The 26,414-nt window shown below is 38.4% G+C and overlaps 3 protein-coding genes across 13 annotated transcripts in view; 2 read left to right on the top strand and 1 right to left on the bottom strand.

The window, feature by feature from the left end:
- The first annotated feature begins 239 nt into the window (after positions 1–239).
- On the top strand, positions 240–7,036 carry ostm1 (osteoclastogenesis associated transmembrane protein 1). The gene is made up of 6 exons (XM_063495276.1): positions 240–710; positions 980–1,094; positions 2,376–2,473; positions 2,556–2,666; positions 3,065–3,230; positions 6,009–7,036. The coding sequence occupies exons 1-6, from the start codon at positions 327–329 to the stop codon at positions 6,062–6,064; spliced, it is 930 nt and encodes a 309-aa protein (XP_063351346.1). The 5' UTR covers positions 240–326; the 3' UTR covers positions 6,065–7,036.
- Positions 7,037–10,958: 3,922 nt separating this feature from the next.
- On the top strand, positions 10,959–21,527 carry drc1 (dynein regulatory complex subunit 1 homolog (Chlamydomonas)). Of its 3 annotated transcripts, none has more exons than XM_063494611.1 (17): positions 10,959–11,038; positions 13,479–13,572; positions 16,372–16,484; positions 16,594–16,777; positions 16,884–17,021; positions 17,605–17,691; positions 17,793–17,915; positions 18,104–18,231; positions 18,311–18,445; positions 18,551–18,920; positions 19,522–19,611; positions 19,684–19,767; positions 19,870–19,991; positions 20,084–20,227; positions 20,304–20,401; positions 21,173–21,222; positions 21,417–21,527. In XM_063494611.1, the coding sequence occupies exons 2-16, from the start codon at positions 13,543–13,545 to the stop codon at positions 21,190–21,192; spliced, it is 1,866 nt and encodes a 621-aa protein (XP_063350681.1). In that variant the 5' UTR covers positions 10,959–11,038; positions 13,479–13,542; the 3' UTR covers positions 21,193–21,222; positions 21,417–21,527. The 3 variants fall into 3 exon arrangements, with proteins under 3 accessions (XP_063350681.1, XP_063350680.1, XP_063350679.1); XM_063494610.1 differs by lacking the exon at positions 10,959–11,038 and adding an exon at positions 11,065–11,121; XM_063494609.1 differs by lacking the exon at positions 10,959–11,038 and adding an exon at positions 11,094–11,153.
- otofa (otoferlin a) overlaps positions 21,291–26,414 on the bottom strand; it is an 88,071-nt gene continuing 82,947 nt past the window's right edge. For 4 of the 9 annotated variants that reach the window (XM_063494602.1, XM_063494607.1, XM_063494600.1 and 1 more), the window contains one exon: positions 21,291–21,595. In XM_063494602.1, the coding sequence (XP_063350672.1) occupies positions 21,409–21,595 (187 nt within the window). In that variant the 3' untranslated portion in view covers positions 21,291–21,408. Of the gene's footprint in view, positions 21,596–22,951; positions 25,049–26,414 lie in introns of those variants that run through there. The other 5 variants (XM_063494608.1, XM_063494604.1, XM_063494605.1 and 2 more) reach the window with 3 other exon arrangements.

Consider the following 26,414-nt stretch of genomic DNA (forward strand, 5'->3'; position numbering starts at 1 on the left):
TTGCATACACTTCTAGGGGTTTACTGAAAGCTTACCGCAAGCAGACAAAAAGTGAGCATGCGTGAAATGACAGCCTCGTGGAAGAACTGAGCTTTAAGAGGATTATATAACTTCAGTATTATATATAGGGTATAGGTCTAAAAAAACCCAGACTGCAGCATAACCTCAAACGATATGTACAGTACTCTTGTGTGCTCTGAAGTACTGTACATCCCGCAGACTGCGACGTGCTCTCGCGAGATTTCACAGTCACATGATTAACGAGGAAGTCATGGGTTCTCCAGAGTGAAAGCCAACCAGAGATAAATCAGCTGTGTTTTTCAGCCATGTTGCCGTATAATCTCTACTTGTTTTTTGTTTTCGTAGCGATATATGTTCCCTCTCTCAAGTGTGGAGACGTGGTACATCTTAGCGCTTCAGAATCAGCGGACAAACTGGAAGCAGTCCCGTCTTTAAGCACCGCTGCGGTCAGTTCTCCCGTGTTTAAGCCCGCCGTGGACACAGTTTTCTCCTTCAGTCTGCTGTCTTCCTTCCCGGAGGACCTGGAGGTCAGTGACTACTGCAGCGACCTGCTCCACATATTCGGTCAGCGGTATGTGGCCTATGTGAACTGCTTGGTGCCAGCTGCTCGACCCGTCAAAGTATGCCAGAGCTGTTACTCTACTTATGGCAGCGTCGTAGAAATCTACAACAACATCTCGTCAGATCAGGTACGGGCTAAAGCCATTTTCTGTTTTTCTTTGCTATGGAAAAATGTCTCCAGTGTTTGTGTGAAGACAGGCCTCCTCACGCGCATCTGTCGTCAGACACCAGTCTTGTGATGTGATGAGTGTTTGCTGGTGACACATTTGAGGAAACAAGCTTAATCCTTGCAACATCTTTTGCTGATCTGTTGAGATGGAATGGAAACACACATGCAGCACCTGTGCAGGCAGAAGGTAACTCGTGAGGTCCTTTTCAAATGCCCCTGTCTCCTCAGATGGGTCCTGGGAATGTGACCTGCAGGGACAGCCTTCTGCGCAGTGATCGGCTGATGCTGGTTTACCAGCTGTACAGCAATCTGGAAGGTCTGTGGGAAGACTCCAACTGTGCCCGTAAGTCTTCTTCAGAAGTATAAAACACAGGATTTCTGCATTTCTGTGAACTTCTAACGCACACAGAGGAATACATCTGGCCTAAAAGTGTGTTTGCTTTGTGGGTGCTTTAGTGAAAGTAAACAGCAGATATGTGGCGCTGAGAATCATGTGATTTTCTTTTTAGTTTTTAGAGCCATGTTTGGTTGTGACTACATGATATAATCAGATATAATCAGACAGTTATTTGGATTGCTTACAAAATATAGTTGCGAGCCTACTTATAGATCCTCTAAGTAGTCTCGTGTGACACACATTTTGTGTCTTTCTGCTGACGTCAGTTTGTGAGCTTGGTGATCACTTTTAGAGCTCTGCATGAACAAATGCCTGCTTACATTACCAAACTCGTACACCCATTTATAACGTGCAGTGTTCTGACAAATACCAGTCTGAAAACTAAAGGAAACTGCGCTAACATTACACTTGTGATCTGTGGACTCTTAAAGAAACTTTTCAAGAGCAGCTCAAGACTTATTTGTATAGACAAACTAGTGGATATTATTGCTGTGTTTTAATAGTTGTATTTATTTGTTGAGTATTGTTATGAAGCACTTTGTGATCCTTATCTAGAAAGATGCTAAATAAATACAATTTACTTACTTACATGGTAGACTTTAACGTTAATTTCTTCTACTGGCTCAATGCAAAGGCATGTTAGCTCAACCAAGGATCTGACCAATGAACATTCTCAGTGGAACTGGTAGTTATTTCCTCTATTAAAACTTCATGGAAAAAGTATCATAAATTCTGCGCTATGACAACCTTAAGTATCTTCAAAAGAAAATTCAACACCAAAGCACCAAAATATATTTAACTAAAAAAATTAAATCAGAAAGTCTTGCTTTGTATTAAATTGTGCAGGCAACAATGAGTGGAGAAAAACAAGACACTCTAACTTTAGCTGAAGTCTGCACACGAGTTCCTGGATTTGGTTTGGCACCTTAGCCATCAGCTATGAAGTGTTTCCTCTTTTCTTTTCTAAAAAGACACTTAAACAAACTTAAACATCTTAAGCAAAAACAAAAGAAAAGCAGCAAGTCTTTACAAACAAGATGCAGGTACTGGTGGATTAATATATTTAAATATATTTATTTATTTTTTGTTTTGTCTGAATCGTGTTTTTCTGACATTTTGCATCAGACGTTGACTGCAAACTAACAAAAACTTGGTTCCAAGTGGAGGAAAATAGCTGATGTTACCATAATTCATCTAATGTTTCTGTTTCTATTCCCTGATTTGCAGAATGTGTCACTGGACACTTGGAGAGCCTGACCAATGACACACTGTACTTCATGTCTACTCTCAATCAAACTCTCACCTGCTTTGAGAAGTATCAACAGGTATTTAGTGAATTGGGCGATGATGTCTGTCTGTCTCCACTGAGTTCATGTGCTGACGTTAGACTGTTGCGCTTTTCTTTAGGGGAACCACACAGAGCTGTGCAAAAACTGCAAGAGCGCCTATGGGAAACTGAATGAGCTGTACAGCCAAATGGAAAAAAACAGTACTCTGTGTATTGACATAGAGGATGCGGTATGTATGCTGGGAGCGGAGATGAGCAGACCTTTTCAAAATGGGAAAAGAGAAAGCTGCACCCTCTAGAGGAATCTGTAGACATCAGTAGAGTGTTAGCCCAAAAACTCTCACTTCACCATTAGCTGGTGACAAAATGAAAGTGTTACCAAGAACTTTTTTGTGTCACTTCCCAAAAGTCTTACCAAACGATATGTTACACGTCAATGTTGAAGATTCATTTTCGACTTTGGACGCAGAGCCCTAAATTAGTTTTTGTTTCAGAAGCTTTCAACCTAATTTTTGGCAGTTGAATGCGGATGAATGGCATACAGAACTGGAAACCTAAGAGGGTTGAATTCATAGTAATGTTGTCCTGTTGCTGTAGTCAGCTGAATATTGTTATTGCCCTGTTTCAGATGAATATGACCCGCAGACTGTGGAGTAAGAATTTCAATTGTTCCTTCCCCCGGGAAGAGAATGTGCCCGTCATCGCTGTGTCCAGCTTCATGCTCTTTCTGCCCATCATCTTCTACTTGAGCAGCTTCCTTCACTCTGAACAAAAGAAACGCAAGCTCATACACCGTGAGTAACCAGCTTAATTCGCCCATTGTCAAACACAGAGATTTTTTTAACGGGGTTTTAGGGAGGGCTTGGGGTCTTTGTAGAGGGGAAAGACTTCACTATCTCTGATACTGGGGGTTTGGCTCTAGATCATACACAATGTTTGAGGATTTCTTTTTTTTGTGTGTAAGGGCAGATTCTGGTAGCCTTGAAGTGTTTAAGGGAATTTCTCAAGACTCAAACATATTTAAGGCAGTGGCTGTGGGATGGATCTGTAAAGAAGAACAACATAAAAACAAAGGGGTACATTTAAAAGATGATGAGATGCAAGAATTATCCTGTGCTCAATAAAGCAGCTTGCTTAAGTTAGATTGATAAATAAGTAAAATTGCCTTTATCTTTTTTTATTATTTTAATTAAATAATCATACATATCGCAGATTCTTGATATGAAACAATTGGTTTTTATTCCAGACTCATGCGCAATAAAAACAAGAGAAACAGATAAAACACAATGAATAAAATAAAGATAAAGTAAAAGTAAAACCAAAAAAACTTTCCCACAGAGAAACCAGTCTCTTCACAGCAGTTTCCACCTTACCAGTGTAAGGTGGAAACATTAAGCCCCCACTGATCTCATTCTTAGAAGTACTGATATAGATTAGGTTTCATTTAATGCAGATTTAAATGAACAGACTCTTGTAGCTACAAAAACTTAATTTTATGCAAAACCGCCTTGGTCTCTTAAGTAATAATCTCAGTCTCTCATTGCCTTTTAAGCGACATGAAGTTGGTATAAACTTGCTTTCTTGTAGTTTGTCCACACGTCTGCACATAGAGCAAAGTTTACAGATTGCTTCACTCTGTCTGTACATACACCTAAACCTGAAGAGTAGGATGCATTTAAATACATCATTAGTTATTACCTATAAATAGTTTCGTCATCTGTCATTTGAGTTGTAATAAAATTTAAATTCAATTTAAATTTATGAAATCTCACCTTTTTGTCCTCCTTGGAGACTTTGTACCTCACATGTTCCACACCATGAGCTGCTAGAGACCACCACTAATAGCACTAAAGACTACACGATCATCTGCATACATAATAGGGTTCGCTACTACAAATCATGCACCCAGTTTTACTGGCTCGCAACTTCTTCAAAAGCTCATCAACATGAAGATTAAAATAAGCGGGGGAGGTGACAAAATTCCTCACTCTTGACTTTCCTAACTCCAAATGAGGTTTGTGTAGATCATAGGATCAGTAGTCGGTTCTCTAGCCGTTAACTGAAGATTGCCTGATCATTGGGTTGAATAGGAAAGTGTCGTTCCAGTCACGCTCAGATTGTTGGATCTACTCCACATTTATAATACTGACTCATCTACATCACAACTGCCTCCTGTCATTAATGGACGTAAGCCACTAATCTTAAATCAAAGCATTTTTTGTCTTTAATTCCGTTTCCTAATACTCAGAATTAAATCTCTGCAGTGTGAAATTATTTTAGTGCTTGGGTAACATTTTTGCAAATTATGTCCTTAACAGTTGACCTGTTAGACACTATATGACAGTTTTTATCAGTGCTGTTTATGTGCATGGCATTGTCTCTCAAACACAGCTCCTGCTCCATGACAAGTTTGTGAACATGAGATCTTTGGTGAACACTTGTATAAATAAACCTAATAGGGAAAAAAGCTGACCATTTCTGGGATATACTGTGAACAAGATTCATCACAGTCAGGCTTTCTTTCTTTTAGCTTGCTTGACAAAATCTAAAACCACCAGGTAGAGATAACAGGTATAACAATGCTGGTTTTCAACTTTCTCTGCTTCAGGCTTTGTGCGCACTCACAAAAAAGGAGCATTTCATGGATCACATGATTCTTCTTCCACCTACTTATATCAGAGGGTGGTAAAATGGTGATTAAAAATTTCTAAATGTAAAATATATGAGTGAAATGTAACACCACTGCAAATAATATGAGGCTAATGCTACATAAAGTAGTGAATCTTAGGATTTATCACAAAGAGCTGTAAAATAAACATTTTAATTCATGTTAGTTATTTTGCTGTTCTTGTGCTGCTGTTCTTTTTGAACTGAATACGCCTCCCTAATCGAATAGATGTAAAAATTGCTTTAGTTTGAGGGCATATAAACATTAAATGAATTTTATTCATTGATCAGGTATTCTTGGTGTGTTTCCTGTGTTCTAGTAGCTGCAGTTTCAGCAGTGTAAACAGCAGATTAGAACCATGTGTCACAACATTTATAGAATTTTTTTTTTTTTTTTTTTTTTTTTTTTGTATCACCAAATTAATATGTGAACATTTGTGTTAAAATGCAACATACAGTTTGTGCTTTATTTGGTGGTTTCAGTCAGGTAGGATTAAAAACCTGCACATATAAATATCACCATATTCCTCTTGCAGAGAATCTACATTTGCACTTAAAACAGCAATAATAACAAAAACAATAATTTAAAACGTGACGCTTCCAGCTGATTTTAAACTGAAATTTGGAGCTAACCCGCTCCTGACCAGGATATAGGTTCAGCAAAAGTTACCATGGTGATTTAGCAAGGGTAAAAGAGCCAATTTACTGACACAGAAAACTCTTATTTTAAGATCAACATAGCTCGCTCTCACTTCCTAGTACACCCCTGTCTACTTCTCTGACAATGACCGATGCACAAATATTGTAAGCGACTTCCATGAATAGCAGTTGCAGCACAGCTTAGAGCTGAAGTAGCCAGTGCGTCTGATTCTTTCTGCAAAGTAATGTCCGTTTTCTCTTCACAGCCAGGAGAGCGAAATCAAACACGAGTCTGATGAACATTCAGGACAAACTGAGCTGAAGAGGATACACCTGCCTGGAATGGAGCATTGATTTTTGGGAGTACCTTTATCATCTCACTGCCTTGTGCCTGAAATTTGACCAAATCCGAAGAACTTAAGTGCAGCCTGCTCCACTGTTTTCAACAGGCTGTGATATCAAACAGTATTAAGAGGACTTGAAAGATCTGAACAATTGCAATATTTCTTTATTGCACTAAAAGGACTTTAGAAAGGTGATAGCTTTTACAACTTTCTAGTTAATTTTGTTGGGATACCTGGAGAAAATTCCACAGTTACACCACATTTATATTCTGCTTTATTGTGTAAAGTTTAACATTAGGGATTTCCATAAAACAGAAATAAGTAAATCATGTAAATCTTTGAACTTGTAATCACGTGGTTGCTCGTGTTGCACAGTACGCTCTTAATCCACAGGCAGCACTGGCCTCTCCTTCCTTTTTAACTCGTTAACAATCTTCAGGTTGTTCACCGTATCCTGCTGTCACGGGAGTGAGTGAGTGGTTGAATGCAATACGAGTGTGTGCGTGTGTGTGTGTGTGCGCGCCTGCATGCGCTCTATTTATGGATTGAGAAATGGGTTTTCTGTCTCTAATGTATGTCCAGAAGAGAGATACAAAAAAGAAGCACTTGATGTCCATTACTGGTGATGTATCTGCTGCAAGAAGAAGAGGGGTGCACATCAGCGGGGAGGGGGAGTAAATAAAGACATAACACACATAATGGAAGAGCACTCCACAGGACCACACTGTGATGTTACCTGTTTTCTAGTTGGTGTTTTTTTTTTTTTTTTTTTTTTTTTGTGGTTGCATAAAGCTTTTAATGCGCTTTGTTGTCATTTTTCCACTGATGTTAAACTTAATTTGTTAACGGGTTTCTGACTGCTCATGAAAGCGGGTTGATGAAGTTGCTGTGAAGTAATGTACACCTTCATTTTGAATGCAAGAGCTCAAATAAAGAAATTCCCATCACAGACACGGCACAGGTGGTTGTATAGCAATTTAACTCCTTAGGTATCGATGGCTGTTTAGTTTCATTTAAAGTTTTTTAATCAGGTATTTAAAGGCATTTACAGTTTTCTATCATGTGTGCATTTCATTAACATTTTTTTTTCTTCCCATGGACTACTTTTATTTTTGCTGCATGTGTACTTTCATTGGCACTGTGACACAAGTTACATTACGCCTAATGAGTACAATGTCATGCTGTTGTTAGAGCAGTTTCTTTACACAGCAGTGGCCCTTGTTCTCAGGTTACGTGGCCTTGTGTTTCTTGCAACGCAGCTTTTCCCTCCGTCATTAGCAGCTAATCTAAACGTGGGATAAGGATACTTGGCCGAATAATCGCAGCAACACATCCGTTAAACTCCTTTGGCTTTTTGGTATTATGGAGTGGAGCCACTGCTGGCCATCGGTGGCTCAAGAGCATTATGGAGATTCTGAGTCATGTGGTCCGGTTGCGGCCAGCGGAGCAGCTAAAAAGCACGGGGAGGGGGTATGGGTTTTGTCATTCGTGCCCCGGAGTTGAAGAATGACAGCTTTGACTGCCGTTAAGCCTCGTAGCTTTTCGGAGGCGTACTGAGGCTGAAAGTCAAGAAATGGGCCGGAGGCTGCCACGTGAAGGAGAAGACCGATGGAAAAGCTGAACTTGTTGTGGAGTTTAGCTGAAAGATCTTCTGCTTACTACTGAAAGTGGAGAAATGTCAAGATGCAAAACAATCTGCACTTAGAAGAAGTTAATAGCCAGCTGCAGTTTGGATGCAAATGCTGGAGAATGTGGAGAACGCCACCAGATACCTGCCAATTGTTTTGGAGTATTACTATCATAGATGTCTCCAAATGAAGTGCATTATACCATGGCCCTACATAACCTTTAACTGTAACTTTAATAATTCTGTTCTCCGTTACGTTAAAATATATGCAATATGTATGCACCAAGCACTATGATAGAGCTACATTTCACACCCAAAGCGAGGTTTAGAGGAGTAATACTAACCTAGCCAGCAATTACATTTTTTACACTTTTAAATATTCAAATATGATAATATAAGTTTCACTTGTTAAAATGTCATCTTTATTAATATATTAATAGATTTAGGATTTTTGAAAATTATTTAAAAAAAAAAAACTACACATACACATATCATTTTTTGTAAATATTTTACTTTAGAAAAAATATTTGATATGCTCATGTTTAAATTTTGAATTTTAAAAACTTATTTACCAAATTGTCTTTGGTTCACAATAGTCATAAATCAATTCATAAAAAATAACTGATAATAATCAACACATTTATAAAAATAAATACATAAAACTTACATAATCAACAACATATTAGTGTACTAAGCATAGTTTAAATGAAGTCTGCAGATAAGTGTACCTCTAAACTTTATTGCTTAAGTAAATGTACTGAATTCCCACCACATCCCAATCCTACATTTTATCTTGGATCATAAAATTACTTGCAACCACTGTGTCACTGTAAATAAGGCTAACAAACAAATGGCTTTCAACACTGGAAATGGAAAGTAAGTGTGCAACAATAATAAAGATCAATATAACTACAATGAATAAGTAATAACTACATACATTACTTCACATTTACACCTTGGCTCTGCATGCTGAATTGGATTAGGATCAAAGCAGATCTACCATGAGGCACTAGGTGTTATGAAGTGCCCTGCTCAGTGCCTGTATTTCGAGAAGGAGCCATACCAGGGTTTAAAAAAAATCTACTGCCTTATTTTGCTGGCTCTGCATCTCAACAACATTGTTTTTTTTTCAATGCATGAGTGTTAACAAGCTGAATTTCCTCATCTTTGGTGCCCCGTACTTCACCCTGTGAGACAGAAGTGGTTTAGGTTAGCAGTTTGCTTTGGAGTCTTTATTGTTACTTTGTAAAAGATGGAAGGTTTTTTTTTTTTTTAATTTTAGCTGCAAAAAGAACATTTTCATTTTGTGATGTGCGTCAGAATTTTATTTTATTTTTTTTAATTTCCTAAACTCATTTATATTAAACTGCAACAATGGAAGCAACTCATTCACTCTCTTGTTGAGCTGACTGCAGCACAGAAAAAAAAAATCAATCCTGCAGTAATTATGGTCTAATGCCATGCAAAATTATTGTTCACCTAATCCACTCACAAAGGGCTTTGATTTTAAAAATGACTGTGAGAATAATTCTGTTGTAAACGCGATGGTTTATGAGGAGGAAATTAAAATGATTTTGTGAAGTGACTCATATTCTGATCTTGACTGCTTGGTCCAGTTCTTTTCTGGATTAAAGTCCAAAAAATGAACCGAGGTGGGATGAAAAACTTACATTATTGCCAGCAGTGACTTTTAGGTGTATTTACACAGAAATAAACAACTGTGCATTATAAGAAGTTGTATGTTTTTATGGTTTAGCTTTTTTTTAAATTAATTTTTATTTATTTATTTTTCCAACAGTCCTAAATGTAAAGAGTCATTAGTGTTGTTCAAGGAATATCTAATCAGCCTGTAATCACTGTTATTTCAGAGTAAAAGCATAGAGGTGTGATCTTATAGCTGTGTAATGGAAACCATGAATTTTTATTCTGAAATAGAGGTCAAATTTTTAAATAACTGTAACATTTATAAATTTTTTCTAATATCAACAAGTTCACAATAATCTGATACCATAAAGTGACTGACTTTTTTTTAATGGACTCTCATTATTACTGTATTTCTTTATCTTGTGTTCTCTGCTTGAATTGACAAGTACTGATGCATAAAAATTATGACATAAAGCTAAAAAAAAAAAAAAAAGCCAAATTAGCTAAAGAGCAAGATAGTAAGTATCATTTATTACACAAACTATAATACAATAAACATGTAACATGTTAAAAGAAATTGCATTTGTTTACCTGCAGTAGCCCCATTACCTCTCTGCATGCCTGCTTTTGTGTTTGCCACTGCTCTCCCATCTTTTAATGTTCAAAGGGTGAAATTGTGCAGTTAAAGAAGTAGAGACAAAAGATTTGTTAGGGAAAATTACTGGGCACTTGTTTGCAGTGCATGCTGCACACATGGCAAGAACATACTTTATTTTGCACAAGTTACCTTGAGACAAGGACAGTACATTTCATGTTTGAACACTTAGGGGATGCTCTTCGTGTTGTTTGTGAATCTGGCCTTCTGTTTTCATTTATTAAATCTCATTTTTGTCCAATTTTTTTTGACTAGTTTGCTGTTGTTTGACAAGGTCATGGCCTTTTTGGAGCTAAGCATTGTTGTATTTCTTTTTTTTTTCTTCTAATTTTTTTGCTGTATTCTACAGTCATCCTCCTCTCTTTTGTATTCTGTCCCATGCTGCAGTACAGAGAATGTCTCCATCGTTATGGCAATATTAAGAAACTCTTAGTTAGGACTTAAATTGTTATGCAACCCCCACCACACCAACACTCTAAGCTGTCAGTTAGTTAACTGGCTGAAGGTCAGGCTTAGATTATGCCCCTGGGTAATGAATATGACGCTTTGTTGAACAAGAAGTAAACATATGCCCCTGGGGGTAGGAATTAACGGACACACACACACACACACTCTCTTTTACCAAGCATATGTAGAGTGAATGGGGCTTATTATACACCTGCAAGTGGGGTCAAAGTCTGTCAATCCCTAGCTTATGGTATTATGATAGATTTTAGAATCACTCTCTAATGGCAGTCATTCAGTTTGTAATCTCAGCAGCTTGATGCAAAAGCACTCAACGTTCCAGCTAAGGGTCTGTTGAAAATAAGGCCTTCTCCTCATTCATTCTTCACTTCCCTCTTTCCCAAAGGTCTTATGACAAGTCAGCTGCTAGTGACATCACAGATGCAGGATCATATGTCAGAAACCTTTGCTGCCTGACTTACATCCCTTGCAACCATGGCCACTTGAGGCCAAAAGAGCGGCGAGAGGCCCCGGGGGGTGGAGGCAGGGGCACTCTTCAGAGCAAGAACATCTGACCCGTGTGTGAGTTTGTTTGTGTGGGCAACCAGACTGTCCGCATCTTGCCATCAGCTTGAGAAGACATCTATCGTGTGCATGTGTGCATGGTGTGTGAATTAGAAGTCCAGGTTCTGTGTATGTGAGTATCTGGGTTATGCTGATCAGGGGGCATGACAATTAGTGAGGCATGGCTCTTGTGAAAAAATATTCAGAAATACTTGTTTGTGGAACTTCAAGTCAAGTTTTGATCACAAGGTAGTAGCTCCACCTAAAGTCAGCTTTGCAAATTACACTAAAGTTTATTATGTGATAATATTATTTAAATTCTTCTTTTTTTTTGTTTTTTAGAAAAGAAATTAATCCTAAAAAAATTAAGACACCACTTAAAACACACACAAAAACCTTGCTAGGTCTCATGTTGATTAAAAATTTCACTTTTACAATTGTCTGGTTGTTGTGTCTCTAGCACTTTTCTGCTGAGCATGTGCCACGACTGCATAAAAAATAACAGTTTTTTGACTGCCTGTAACGCTTCACTGGGGAAAATAATCTTATGTCGTAATCCGTTTTATGAACCTACAATGAAACTTGGAAGATTATGATGTTACATTTCTTAGAAATAGCCCTGTTAGGGAGAGATTATTGCCACTATCTGCACACTGTCCTATAGTATGGAAGTTGTTCTCACCCCCAAAATGATCTGGACCAAATGTGTATAACATAAGGCCAATCAAAGACTCCAATCTGGCCCACTGGAAAATGTGAAAAATGCTGCAGATTGCGAAGTTCTTACTATAAGTTTAAATTTTGTTTTTACACCTTTTCCTACTAAGAAAGACTTCCCCTGTGGTCTTTCATACTACACCATAGTAAATAAGTAATATATAAATATTTTAATGACAGAAATGCTCCTGTTTTTCCCTATCTGGCGTAGAATCTCTATTTTTTATAGAGGAAAAAGGGAAAAAGTTAGTTCTGTTATTTCAGGACAGTCTGGGCAATGAGCTGTCTAAACTTTTTCTGTTTTTAAGTATGTCTGTTTCTTACATTTTAAGCCCAAAATCATGCTGAGAGATTTCCTCAATTTCTTTATCACATAGAAAAAAAGGAAATGTAGTGTATTGAAGTTCTTTTTTTCTTAATTGAAGATATTTGAGGGATTCAATGTTTAGTTAAACTTCTTTACACTGACAGAAAGGCGAGTTTCGCTTGAGGTCAAAGTGAGCTGTTAAATGAGTTGACATTCCTGATCTAGGGCGGTTGAAACTCGATGATACCGCTAGATGGCAGCACCGAGCCATGTATATTTAACAGCATCATAAAAGCTACTCCCCCGGTAGAGTCGCATTTTAAAAGCCCTAAACACAAGGAAAGGGAGTAAGAGAGCTTAATAAATAGAAGCAATCTCTAAACATGAACAGTCATTAGTAGCAGATAGCAGCACAGAATGAAAACAACAACAAAGCCGGCAGACTGTGCTTTATTAACAAATGAAGGGATTATATTAGAGACACTTGAAACTGTTAACGTCATTATTAGTCTTTCAATGATGAAGGAAGGAATATTCTGATAGGAAATATAAGTGCAATAAGTTGTGAAGAGAAAATGAAACAAGTTGTCACAGGCCTCTGCACAAACTAAGTGCAGCCAATTATTCAGTAGCTTGTATAACAATCCTCAGCAATGACACTTAAAAAGACACTGAAATAACGACTGTCTCTGTTTTTGGGGGGGTTTTTTGGAGGAAAACATGAGCACGTTTCCTCTTAAAAAAACAAAACAAAAAAAAAGGACTTCGAATTAACGAGGGAACCTGAAAGCAGCTCCGTCGCCAAAGCAACGCTTACCAAACAGACTCTACAGGACTGCTGCGGACGACTTTAACGGTACAACCTTTAATGACTTTTTAGTAATTTTTACAACATCGTCAAACAATGGAAGAAGCTGGCGAAGTGCATGAAGAGGCGCCCGAACCTCCTGTGTTGTCCGACATTCAAGAGGATAAGAAGGGGTAACCTGCAGCTTACTGTGGCTAAACACTGCGATAGACGGGACAACGACAACTACATTGAAAGCGCCGTTGCATGTTCTGTGTGTGTGTGTGTGTTTTAAATCTGACCGTTTAATAAATACGATGAACTTAGGAAAATTAGGTCGAGATAATGGCCTCTGTCACTTTGCAGTTTGGCCCATTTTTGTTGATATATTGCTCATTTGAGTTGAACGCTGCTCATGTAAAAAAAAAAGAAGTGGAACAATGAATGTTTTAAAAGCTGTAAAAGCCTCACAGTTATATTTTATTACATCAGTTGAACACAGATATATAAAAAAATAACCTCTAATAATCAAAAGACCACAGTTACATGTCGTAAATCTTTTCTTAGTGTCCCAGGTGATTAAGTAAAGCGTTGCCCATTTGACCTGATATCACTCTATAGATGGTAACTATATTGTATGTTTATAGGGCCTCCAGTTTTAAGGGAAAGGAAGACCCCACTGAGGAGGGGAATGAGGAGCTGAAGATCAAAATGGAAGAAGAAAAGACGGACGTTAAAAAGGTTGTTTTTTCATGTTTCCCTGTCACCTACCTCTGCAGGTTTAGTGAAATCATTGAAATGTATATGTTTCTTGGCATTCAAGGGTGAGTCTGAATGTCCATTTTTTTGGATTTATTTTAAAATTGGTTTAGTTTATTTAACACCTGGGAGTGGATATAAGATGAAACTATAAAAATGCCAGGAACAATATAAACAAGACACTCACTACTTTGGTAAACCCAATAATGTTACAATCTACAAATAATATGTTCAAGAAAAAAGAGTTGCATTGAAAATGATCAACTAGGTGAATTTCAACTAAATGTATGTTGAGGTATTTGTGCTAAAGTATGTCTGTGCTGGTGATCAGTCATCCAGCTCATGGTAGAAGGCATCTGGACTTCTTTTGGGTTTGTGAAGAGATTTCAGATTTCACCTTCACCAGATTTCATCCACGAGGTCTCTTTAGTTCCAAAAACCTGATGGAGAGTGACAGACAATTAAACCCTTTTCGTGTTGTCCCCCTGGAGTGTAATCATGTGAGTCCTTAAGAGTCACATGATGAACCTAGGTGTGAACATGGTGTGAATCCTGTCACATGATGTTCAGTTCAATTCAATTCAATTCAAGATGTGAATCTTTTGTAAGACATTAGCTCATCCTGCTTTAAGATATTATATTGTAGCCTTGAGAGACCTTCCCAGGCACTTTAACCTTCACTAACACCTCATCCTCTATAATGAGATCCATGCCTTGTTCACACCTTGGCTCGTGTGACTCTTAATGACTTGCATGATTGCAAGGTGGTTCGAGGACTCTCAGGACACCAACAGGAGGACAATGTCATTAGGGTTTAAATACCTTGACACCAGTTTTTAGAACTGAAGAGACTTCATGGATGATAGGTGAGTTGTGAGTTGTCACAAAACAAAAAAGTTGCCTTCATTTTAAGGCAGGGCAGCTTAGGGTAAATTTACATTTCACTCCAAATAAGCTTTGCGAGACAAGAGTACTAACAGGACTAGAAAGAGGGATCAAATTTCTCTCATATCAAGTTCTCTTCATTGGTTCCCTGAATTTCAGTTTTGAATAGCGATATCTTACCCATCATATCTTAAAGACCCTATAATACCATAATATATAGGCTAACCTGTGGCTTCTAGAGCTTCTAGGTGGTGATGCATCCAGTGAGGATGCTCTCAATCGCTGTGCCATTGAGAGCATCCTCACTGGATGCATCACCACCTGGTACGGCAACAGCACCGCTCACAACCGCAAAGCTCTCCAGAGAGTAGTGCGGTGTGCTGAACGGATAATTGGAGGTGAGCTTCCCTCCCTCCAAGACATCTACAGGAAGCGGTGCCTGAGGAAAGCGGGGAGGATCATCAAGGACTCCAGTCACCCCAGCCATAAACTGTTCAGACTACTACCATCAGGAAGGAGGTTCTGCAGCATCCGGTCCCGTACCAGCAGACTGAGAGACAGCTTTTTCCATCAGGCCATCAGACTGCTGAACACTTCATAGACACCTCACCCTCACTACTGGAACTTCAACATTATGCACTCCATACTGTATATAAATACCACTGTTTTGCACATACCAACCTCTTTATATTTTATATATCTTATTTTATTGTTTACTTTATTTCATTTGTAAAACATGTATATACATACTATATACACACTCAAACACACACACGTAGAAAAACATATTTAGTATACACATTCAGTAATGTATATACCTTTACATATTGTACATATATTTATTACTTTTTAGATTAGCCATTTTTATATTTTGCTTGTTTTACATTATTGTATTTTGCACAACTCTGTTGCTTGTGAAGCTCGCACACAAGAATTTCACTCACATGTACTGTACCAGTGTACCTGCACATGTGATGTGACAATAAAAGTGATTTGATTTGATTTGATTTGATTTCTAAAACTAGAATCAGAGCCACAGCCTTCAACTATCAGGACACTGTACTGTGGATCTTGCTCACAGTTTGGATTCAGGACATAAACATCAGTTGATGAAACTAGGCTACGAAGAGAGGTGATGATCAGTCAGCAGCAGAGAAAGATCTCTACAGATCATGACAGTGTCGATGGAAAAATATAGAGAAGGTCAGAAGGAGCTTCAGTGTGTCTTTGTGGATCTAGAGAAAGCATCTGATGGGGTGCCAAGAGGGGAACTGTGCCACTGCATGAGGAAGTCAGGAGTGGCAGACAAGTATGTGAGGGAGGTGGAAGACATGTACAGCGAGACAGTGGTGAGGTGTGGAGTAGGAGCGACTAATGAGGTTAGGCAGGAGCTTCTGTGAACCATGATGTTTGCAGACGATATTCTGATCTGTAGTGAGAGCAGGAAAAGGTGAAAGAGAGGAATGATGGAATTATGCAGTGAAAAGAAGCCAGAATACAAGCGTCTGAATGAAAGGGACACAGGTGGAAAAGTGAACATGCAAAGAGTAGAGATAGTGAAGGTATATGAGTTTAAATACCTGGGGTCATCCATCCAAAGGAACAGACATTATATCAGAGGGTTAGGTCATGATTTTGTGTTCTTGACTCTTATTTTGCATTGTGATTGCTATGTTGGAGTGAAATAATTAAATCCATTAAAGCGAGTGGCCAAAGGAGAGGCAGCATTGTAATATCCACTAAAACAGATCTTTATAACTGAAACTGAAAACAAAACTGAAGTTATTGCAAAAGATGAAGTCCAATCAGTAAATGGACACTACCACAATCAGATGTAGCTTTCTTAAATTTTTATGAGATGTATTTATTTTGATCTGTCCCACTTTCACTGCTCAGAGGATAATGAGCCTGCAGAAACGTCTGACCACATTAGTGACCAACATTCAAACTGCAGCCGACGCCAAAGAGATGGAGCGAAGGTCAGGGATGGAGGACAACTGCAGAATTAGGTACGTCTTTTAAATTGTTCTCAGTGTTCAAATCAAGCTTTCTCCCATGCAGAAAACCCAGTGCTAAAGTGCCTGGTGTTAAATTGTACTATTCTTTTCCATCAAACAGAGAGGAGCGACTGAAAAATGATGCTAAGGCCTGTCAGGAAAAGGTTGAGGAGCTCACAAAAGGGTGGTCTATAGTTAATCAAAAGGTGGTTCATTCAGAACTGCAGAGTGTTCTGGACAGCCAGCAGCAGCTGTGTGCTGCAGTGATAGAAGACAAGAAAAAACTCATAAGGGAGCTCCAACAGGTAAATTTTACACAAATGAGTAAAAGCATGATTTCATGGAGTTTGCATTTGTACCTCAAAGCCATTGTTTATAACTTGGTTCCCTTTTCTGCACTGTGCTGAACAGGAGCGCCGGGTCAAAGAGGATCAGTATTTGAAGAACTTGAGAAGGCTCGATGAGGAGATCAAACTGATGCTCGACAGGATGCAGCAACAGTTTCAAAACCTGTCCGAGGCCTACAGAGAGGAGCTCACACAACTTCAGGTAGAACCAGATCTGAGTCACAAAGGAGCTTTAAATGATTTTTAGTGCTTCTGAATCAGTGAGCTGATCACATCTTTGCCTTATTTCAGTTTGACTTTTTGTTTTTAATTCTGCTTAGTTACGGTTAGTTTCTATTGTGAGTTTGTGTGTTTCAGTTTAGATTTTATTTGTTTGAAAATGTTTAGTTTTATTTTTAGTTGAGTTTTTATTAGTTTCAGTTTAGGAAAATCACTGCAGGTATTACGATAAAAACAAATCCAGTGTCTGCATAAATACATCAAGACATCACATCTTGTGTCATGCACTTATGCATACTGCATATATCTACTACTTACTTTGCTTGTAAAAAGTGGTTATTTGAGGTACTGCTCCCTTCTTATCAGCTCAAAGCAGTCTGGCTGTTTTCCTGTAACCTCTATCATCAACGAGGCATTTTCACCCAGGGAACTACCACTCACCAATTATTTTCTCTATTTCAAAGCATTCTCTGTAAACCTTAGAGATGGTTGTGCAGCAATATCCCATTATATCTATGTTATCTAGATTCTTATTAATAATCTAATGATTGTCCTGTTTTTGGCAGGGAGTTTATCAGCAGGAAATTGAAGTCTTACTTGCCAAAGACAAGGCTAAGCTGGAAGAACATATGAAGGAACATTGGGACACAGAGGTTAGGATTATTTAAATTAATACACACACACTTAACTTGTCATTGATGCTAATATGTTACATATATCAGCTCTGTATGTAATGAATGTAACCTATTTCTAGCTGGAGAGTCTGATGGAGAGGAGGAGGACGGTAGAGGAGTCTGAAAAGACAGTTCATGATGTTATGTTGGAGAATACCACCAAAATCAAACTCATGCAGCTGGAAGAAAATGCAAAGTCTCAGGTTTGTTTTACCCCAGTGCTTTATTACAATATGATGAAGCCTTGATGTTCTTTGGTGCTGAAACTGCCTCAGAAACCAGGGACATGGTATAGAGTGGTAGTGGTTGTGCTGCAAAAAATAAGATCAGTGTTTTACCACTCGATGTAAATGAACGCTCAGTCTTGAGATGGCTTTTCTTGCTTTTACAGGCTCGGCTGAGAGAGCAACAACAGATGAAAGGCAAATCTGTAGTTTTAAATCTTAAACAACTTGAACATGGCAACAAGAATGCAGCATATAATGCCAAGCTGGGAGAAATGAAGGGCAAAATATTAGGGTATTACAGTTTTTCTCAGACAGAAACACACATAAATACACATACATGTCCAAGTTATGATGGTATCTTTTTGTTTCAGCGCTTCGAAAGAGGTGAAAAACTTAAAAACCAAGTATGCCAAACAAAAGGACAAGTTTATGAAGCAGAGACAGTATTTGTCTGAGGTCCACAAACGCTCCCGCCAGCACTATGAACGCATACAGAAGGAAGTCAGGTAAGTAAGTGTTAATAATAATAATAATGATAATAATATTAAAAATAATAACCTAATTCTTTTATTTTTTTCTGTTCAACTTCAACCCTTCCTTGCTTCATGTAGGTACACCACAGCCGCTGATGCCCGAAAGTTTGAGGAGATGTGGGTAATGATGGAGGAAGAGGTGACACAGCTAGCGGAGAAGGCTTTGGCCATTGACTCTCTGATCTGCAAGCACCTTGGTTTAGCCTGGGAACGTCCTTCAGCTGCCTTCATGGAGTCACCTGGTCCCCGCAGATCTCAGGAGCATGACACTAACCCCACCAGTCACCCCTGGCAAACCAGGCATCTTTCACACTGCAGCCAGAGGATGATGGATGCATCAGTCGGGCCCAGCCTGGAGAGGGACTCAGAGCACGGCACAGGGGTGGAGGAAGGGGAGCTGTCCTCAGAGACGCTGATGAAAGTGATGGAGCTGCTTTGTGATGAAACGGTTAGAAATAAGTTCACGGTTTGTGTTTATGAACGATGACAGTATGGAGGTGGTTGTTGTAGAACGGGGCATGAATTGCACATGCTCCTTAGACATCCACAGATGTGCAGTATTTATATCATACTAGACACATTACACATGTCAGTAATTACATGAGACTATATTATGAGAAATTTTTGTCAAGCTAAGCTTTTCTAATTAAGCTTTGGTACAGATTAAACAAGAACAAAGTTAAATGATGAGCTTTAGCAGGGCTGATACATTTTGGGATGTTGTTTAATTTGGAAATTTGAGAATAAGCTCAAGAAGCTAGAGCAATAAAACCATTTAATAATATTTCATAACTACACAATACAAATTATGCCTTTTATTGCATGGTAAAAAACAAAGTACAATTATATACGGAAAATATTCACATTTGACAAAGCAGATGACTTAAGTAGGGTGTTAGCAGTATATCTCAGTTTTTGCATATTCAGTCAGGTATTATTATAGAGAAACACTACTTTTGTAAAAACAAAACTAAAGAAAAAAAACAGATAAAAAATGCAAAATTGCAGTTACAAGAACCTTTAAGCTAAACACCTTCCTCCCAACTTAGGGATTCCTGGTTGAAGATAAACTGCGGAAGCTGCTGGTCCCCATGGAGAAAAATGAACAGACCACTGTGAAGCTGCATTCTCTCTTTGCTGTGAGTCCACATTTAGTGCTCCTTTTCATGTAGTTACTATCGAAAAACCACACATGTTGTTTTCTCTTTCAGGTTCTGGGACTTGAAGAAAAGGATTTAGCCAAGTTGGCTGAGTTTTTACTCATGTACAAACGTCAACAAGGAGAGCAGACTGTGGTGAGAAATTGAATGAGCAGTGGGCTTGTACTGAATACGGCCTTTGTGATTAGACAACTACTGTTCTTGTATCTTCTATCAGTGTTTTTGTTCTGGCTGCAGGGTCATTTTGTTGAGGAGGCAGAGGCCACGGAGAACAGCGCCACAGCTGATTCAACCTCCAGACTCATCAACCCTAACAACATCTTGCCTGCTTTACAACGTTTCCTTGAGCAGCACAGGAAGTAAGACTACATACTGAATTATCAATCCCGTGTCTCTTCCTCTGTGTGAGTGTTTTATACTAATTTTTTCCCGTTGCGTTTTGAAAACGGAGGTCTGTCCACGAGCGTTCCAGTTTAAGCCATCCAGCTAGAGATACCTCAGTGGAAGAAGCCTACTGGGATAGGCTTGGCAACATCATCACTGAGGACAAACTCAAGCTGTGGGATGCAGCGGAAAGGGAATTAAAGCAGTATGAGTGAGTAACACCTACACTGAAAGCAGGAATACCTCTGAATCAGATCAGTCATTTTGGTGTGTGTGTGTCTTTCCAGAGAGGTCCTGATGGATATCTCTGAGCTTGTCCCTGAAACTGAGTTCCTGAGGCAGCAGAACACTGAGCTGCGGATGCAGCTGCAACAGATACTCAGCAGTACGTGCGCTTATGTTTAAGTTTACAGCACTGTAATCTAGTGCGAATAAGAATAATGATAAAACATAGGGCCTTTACCATCATAGCACAGGGTGTATCAAAAAGAATCATCAAATTTCAAAGTGCTTTAACTGTTCACCGGCAATGAGCGACACGCGTACTGTTAGAAAGAGTGAGTTTGATGTGGTAACATTATTACAGCAATGACTCCAGACATACTCGCAAAAGTGTGGGATGACGTCATATGGACGTATGCTGGGAAGACACATTGAGCACATTGGAGTTTTGTATGTAAAACTTTATATTCAGCCACGTATTTTAAAATTTACTGTCCATTACTATTAAAATATAGGCTTTTGAAATCAGACAATTCTTTTTTGACACACCCTGTATATTAAAACAGGAAGCTAACAGGTTTGATCATTTATAATAATAATTAGTGGTTAAAGCTACAAATGATTAACTATCTAGCTTTTTCAATGCAAACATTTTCGGATTTCAGATTTTACTGAATTTTGGAGTGTTTTTGACTGAATGAACATATCATTTAATCTGAATACCTCTTATACCTCTGGCCAATTATGGGTATTACTATTATTATTGGTATTAATTTCCAGTACTTACTTCCAATACAATGAATAATTAAATGATAAAATAAGAAACATTTATCAAATTAAACTATAATCATAGCAATCAGTAAAACAAAAGGGCTTTAAAGACCCAACTGAGCAGAACATCATGGATCTAACATCTTCTCTGCCTCTCTGACAGGTACCCGGAGCCCTAATTAATGAATAATCACTGTGGAGTCCGAGAGCACTGTAAGGGCCTTTGTGTTCATTAAAAAAAAAAAACACCATTAAATGATAATGTAGTGTGAAATTTTTTATTTATTTTTTTTTACAAATGTAAAAGAAAAATAGTCTTACAGTGTAGTTAATCAAACACATACAGTGGTTCAGTGTAAACACAACAGTACACAGAGGATGTGTGTGTGTGGTTTGTCTCTACCCAGCAATGTTAAACAGCTTGTGGCTGAGCGCTGAGGGCAGAGAGAAGAAGAGCAGAACCAGAAAGAGCAGACCCAGTACAGCAACCAGCAGCATCACACAGTGCAGCTTGTAGTGCCTCCAGGCCAGGATACACATCGTCCTCACCGGAGCCAGCAACCACGACATGCTGGCATTGGGGCGACTGCAAAGACAGATTCATAAATCAAACAGCAGTCATATGTCACTGAAATTAAAAAAAAAAGCGTGTTAGATTGTTAGTAAGTTTAATTTTGGAGCTAATTGAGAACATTTGTTTGTAATCAGTTGAATTAACATCCAATAAAATCCAAATAAAGTTAAAGTCCAATATCTTTTTGGCTCTGTTTTCGACGCTGCTAACTTTTGAAGGAAATTCCTCAGGCCAATGTGAACTAGTCACTAACTTGATTTGCCTTTTCTGCTGAGCAAGTCGTCTGCAGTAGTCTACAAGCCTTTAGCTGGTCTCTTTAGGGGTTGTCATACTGGATCATCTGCCTTCATCTCACCTTATCACCTTATGATAGGTATGTCACACCAACCCTGTGCATTGTCCATCCTGGTCTTTCCCAGTGAAAATCTTAACATCTTCATCTCTGCCGTGTCCAGCTCAGCCTCCTGTGTTTTTGTTAGTTCCACTATTTCCAAACCATACATCACATCAGGTCTCACTACCGTCTTGTAAAACTTGTAAAACGATCTGCGTTCACTACCTCCGCTCCTTGCAGTTTCACTGTTACACCCATCTCTCTCACTCACACACGTATTCTGTTTCACTTATACCGACTTTCATTCCTTTTTTCCCCGGAGCATACTTCTGGACCAAAAACATAAAAATACATTTTAGTGTACTGGTTGAGGGTTTTGTGTGCAACAAAATAATTATGTTAGTTAAGCCTGTCAATCTATATATATGTCTATATCGCTGCAGGCCTTTGAGCCATTCTTATTTCCCAGTCTGGAACTTAGTAAAAACACTCCTGTCTAAAATAAATAGTAAGTGGGACAAGTTGGATGAAAATGTATAAGTTAGTGTGTTAGATACCAGCTTAGTCATTCATTTTTTCTCACTTTTAATATTCTATTTATTTATTTATTTATTTTTAACCCAAATCAGATCTTTAAATCTAAATGAATCCTTTAGTGAGGATTTAGTGCTCAGGGTTTTGGCTAAACAATGGATCTCAGCTTAACGCTCATCACAGCATGACAGAATGTAAACATTAATGGCGTCCTTGTCAGCTGTTTGAGAGCTGTAAACTTCTTTTAGCTGGCAGATGTTCAGTAGAAAGAAAATAGTTTTCACATTGAACTTTTCTTTTTGTCCTTTGAGCCCCACAGGGACAAGAATCATTATAAACAAGAAATGGTAAATCATCACTGATTATCATCAACATACTTTTAAGGATAACTAGCACTATGGGGGTGTTATGTTATCAGTGTAATTCAGTCTATTTCAAATTGTCAAAACAAACAATGTATATAATGTATATAAATACACAAACCCATTGTAAAAACAGGCAAGTTTATTGCAACCAGTGAAACACAGTATCACAAGCAAAGGTTCCAACCACAGGCAAACTAAAAGGGGGGTAAAGGACACCACACACTTTTGTCTGGAGACAAGAACCGAGTTTTCAGAAGCAACCCCCGACTTATTTGACTAATATTCCCATAAAAATCATCTTTACATTTTCGTTAACGTTAAAGACAACAGGGTTGGTGATTTGGTTTGCGTCAAGCTGGAAAGACAAGTCATGCTAACACACATGACCACTTTGGTCAGTTATCACAGTGATGCATGCATATTAACATATACTGTAGCCAACAGTGATCACCTTTACATGTCTGTAACTTTGGAGGATTATTAAACAGACCCTGGTCAAAATGATAATCACAAATAATTTATTTTAATTTTCTCTGGGATTTTTATCAGTGACGTTTATGAGTCAGAAGACGAGGCTGGAGAGCATTTACATAATTACACACACACACAAAAAACTCAGGACATCCAGAGGGAAGCTGCTGTGAACACCCGTGCTTGCACAATAACACAATTATAAAAATGAGGGGGAGATTTGAATCATTTGCAAAATCAGTTTTTGTTTTATTCTTAAGGAGAAATCTTTAACACTGCAGATAAACTAAACACCACAAAATGCTTATTAATTAAACAATTAATTCCTAAGTCATCTTGTTCTATGTCTCACTGAAATTTACTAGGAAAATATAATTATTTTTGTTTCCTTATTATTACTATATAAGTGTGCAAAACTGCAAGACCAATAACAGTTAAAAAGGTAACACTTTAACCTCATTTAGCATTTATAAGCACTGAATCGACATTTCATATACAGTTTATAACAAACTCTAATGAAAATATAACTTCTCGTGAGAGCAGTGACTAGAGAAAGCTGGGTTATAAACAGATAAAGAATGATTATATCATTATGGAATAAGTTATAGCTGTTGACAAGTACTCTACATCAATAATGACTTCAAAGGTCCTTAAATTTCAGAGATATTTCCATCTGCAGTAATTTATATTTACTCTGTTCTGAGACATGATGCAACACTCATTATGTCTCAGAACATAATGAGAAAACAGCATTAGAAGGAGGAACTGGAATGAATGCGGTTTGCAAAGCAGCTTGCCACATGGAGCAACTGTAGGCTGGCTAAAACATCCTAAATAGAATCTAATAGATAAATATAATCTGAGCAATTAGCTGTGGGCTAATTGATATCAGTTGATCTGTGGGGACTTTGAGGCCTGCCTGAACTAACACTATGTTCAATTTCTTTACATTATAACACCACACCACAAACCATTTATTCAATGTTTATATAGTGCTTATAAATAAAATATTGGCAGAGTTAAAGTGTCACCCAAAGTTTTGTCCATTCCCTCTTAAGCTAAAACAGTAACAAGAGCTCATATAGTATGATTTGAAAGTGCAATCGCCTGACCACTAACCCTGAAACATATAAAATAAACTGAAGGCTGAAACAAATAAAGAATCATCCACTTTCATGTAGCATTGCTTCAGAGGATTTTCAGGTTAGATCGGGGGTTACTTTGTGACATGTAATTTCTGTCTAATCGTTTAAAAGGATGGAGTCCAAATATTGTGCATTAGATTTGTTAGCTGTTTTGCAGAGTTGTTAGTTGGATCTTCATTACTTGGGAGCCAGGGCGGCAAGGAAGGGGCAGTGGGGCAGTCGCTTTCGATGGTGTTTCCTTCTCCTTTCAGCGCTAAGAGGGGAAGGTGTGAGCTGATTATGAAGCTCAGATTGGATTAGAGAGGAGAAAACATTGCAGTCTTGTCTCCCTTCTTGTGGGCAAGCAAGCATCTACCATCAGTGTCGCTCCCTTTCACTTATCCATCCATCTATCCGTGCAGCCACCCTTCCCCTCCCCATCCCCCTAGCAGTGACTTAGGCCCCCAGCAGCTTCTTGACAAGGTAGCCTGGCATGCTGTAGAGGAAGAGGCCCACCATGATGAGCAGCAGCAGGGCCAGCACTATCTTGATGATCAGCCACTTGTAGCGGTTGCACACCAGGTAGCGGATTGCTTTCAGCGGGCTCAGGAACCACAGGAAGGTGGTGTCTGGGCGACTGGATGGTTCAGGTGGAGTTTTTAAGAGGATGAAAATAAAGAAATGGTGAGGAAAACATGGAAGTGGATGGAGGGTTGAGTTAAAGGAGGGTGAGAAGGGGTGAGTAATAGTGGACAATGAAAGGGAGCAAATAAAGAGGAGTAGGACAGAAAGAGAAAGCTGGCGTTAGTAAGCCATGTTGCAATATCATGCATGCTCACAGTTCACATTTCTATCAGTATTATGTTTCACAGGAGCAAAAAAACACATCACAGAGTGGAAGCTTTCTATTATGCAGAATGAGTATGTTGACACATGTAAATGAGTGGATGATGATTGACCAACAGCTCAAAAGACTGATGTTTCTGGCAAATGTTTGCAACAGATGCTTATTGCCCCCCACCGCTCCCCACCCTGGAAACCAGAATCCAGAAACATCCTGGATGTAGGCACTCATACAGCTTATAGTGCATTACAATTCACAGGTTTCTTCTCATAAAATGGGATGAGATTCTTTCATATTGTAGATGGCCGATGGACTCGTTTGCCTAGAAATAATATGATGTTGAAATGCCCACAAAGTATATGCAAAAATACTTTGGAGTAGCACAACATTACTAAAAAATATAGGAACTCTTTTTCTATTTTGTTGCTTGTAAGCAAACAATTACAGTTTAATATGCTTAAACAGAGGTTTTATTAATGTAACCATTGATATAATTTTCAGGTTTCTGGGTTTTGGAGTTTTGTCTTTTTTTCCTGTGTTTGGTATTTCCCTGTTTTTCCCTGTTTTATTTTGATACTCTTGATACTTGTGAAACTCTGTCATTTCTTGTGACTTTCATTTAATTTTACTGCCTATGTCTTGTTTGAACTTCTTTCAGCTGTGATTTGTTACCCCTGATGTTTCCACTTCTCTTGATTACCTTATGTGTGTATATATAGCCCCATGTCTCCCTATGTCCTTTGTCTGTTTCTCATCATAGTGTAATCCTTGCATATGTTGATGTTTCTTTGTAGTTTTGCCTCATGGGCTTTGCATTCTTGGAGCCACTATTCAACTACCATTAAAAGTTTTGACTTCATTTCGCCATTTTTGGATTTAAAAAAATATATATACATTTTAACCCTCACATCTTTAGAATTATGTAATTTTTAATTTGTCTATACTTTTCCCTTCTCTACCAATCATCCCACTTGATAAGAACATGGATATTTCAACCACCTTGTTCACCTTAACTCAAAGCATCCCTACATGTGTCCATACTAAACAGTTGGTCACAATATGGATGGTAACAAGATTTATAATGACGCTTGGTGGCAAATGACACTGACTTGCACACAGGGCTAAGACAAGATACAATAAAGGACACGGACGACTAGTC

Source organism: Pelmatolapia mariae, linkage group LG15 (assembly GCF_036321145.2).
Source record: "Pelmatolapia mariae isolate MD_Pm_ZW linkage group LG15, Pm_UMD_F_2, whole genome shotgun sequence".
Classification (NCBI taxonomy): Eukaryota; Metazoa; Chordata; class Actinopteri; order Cichliformes; family Cichlidae; genus Pelmatolapia; species Pelmatolapia mariae.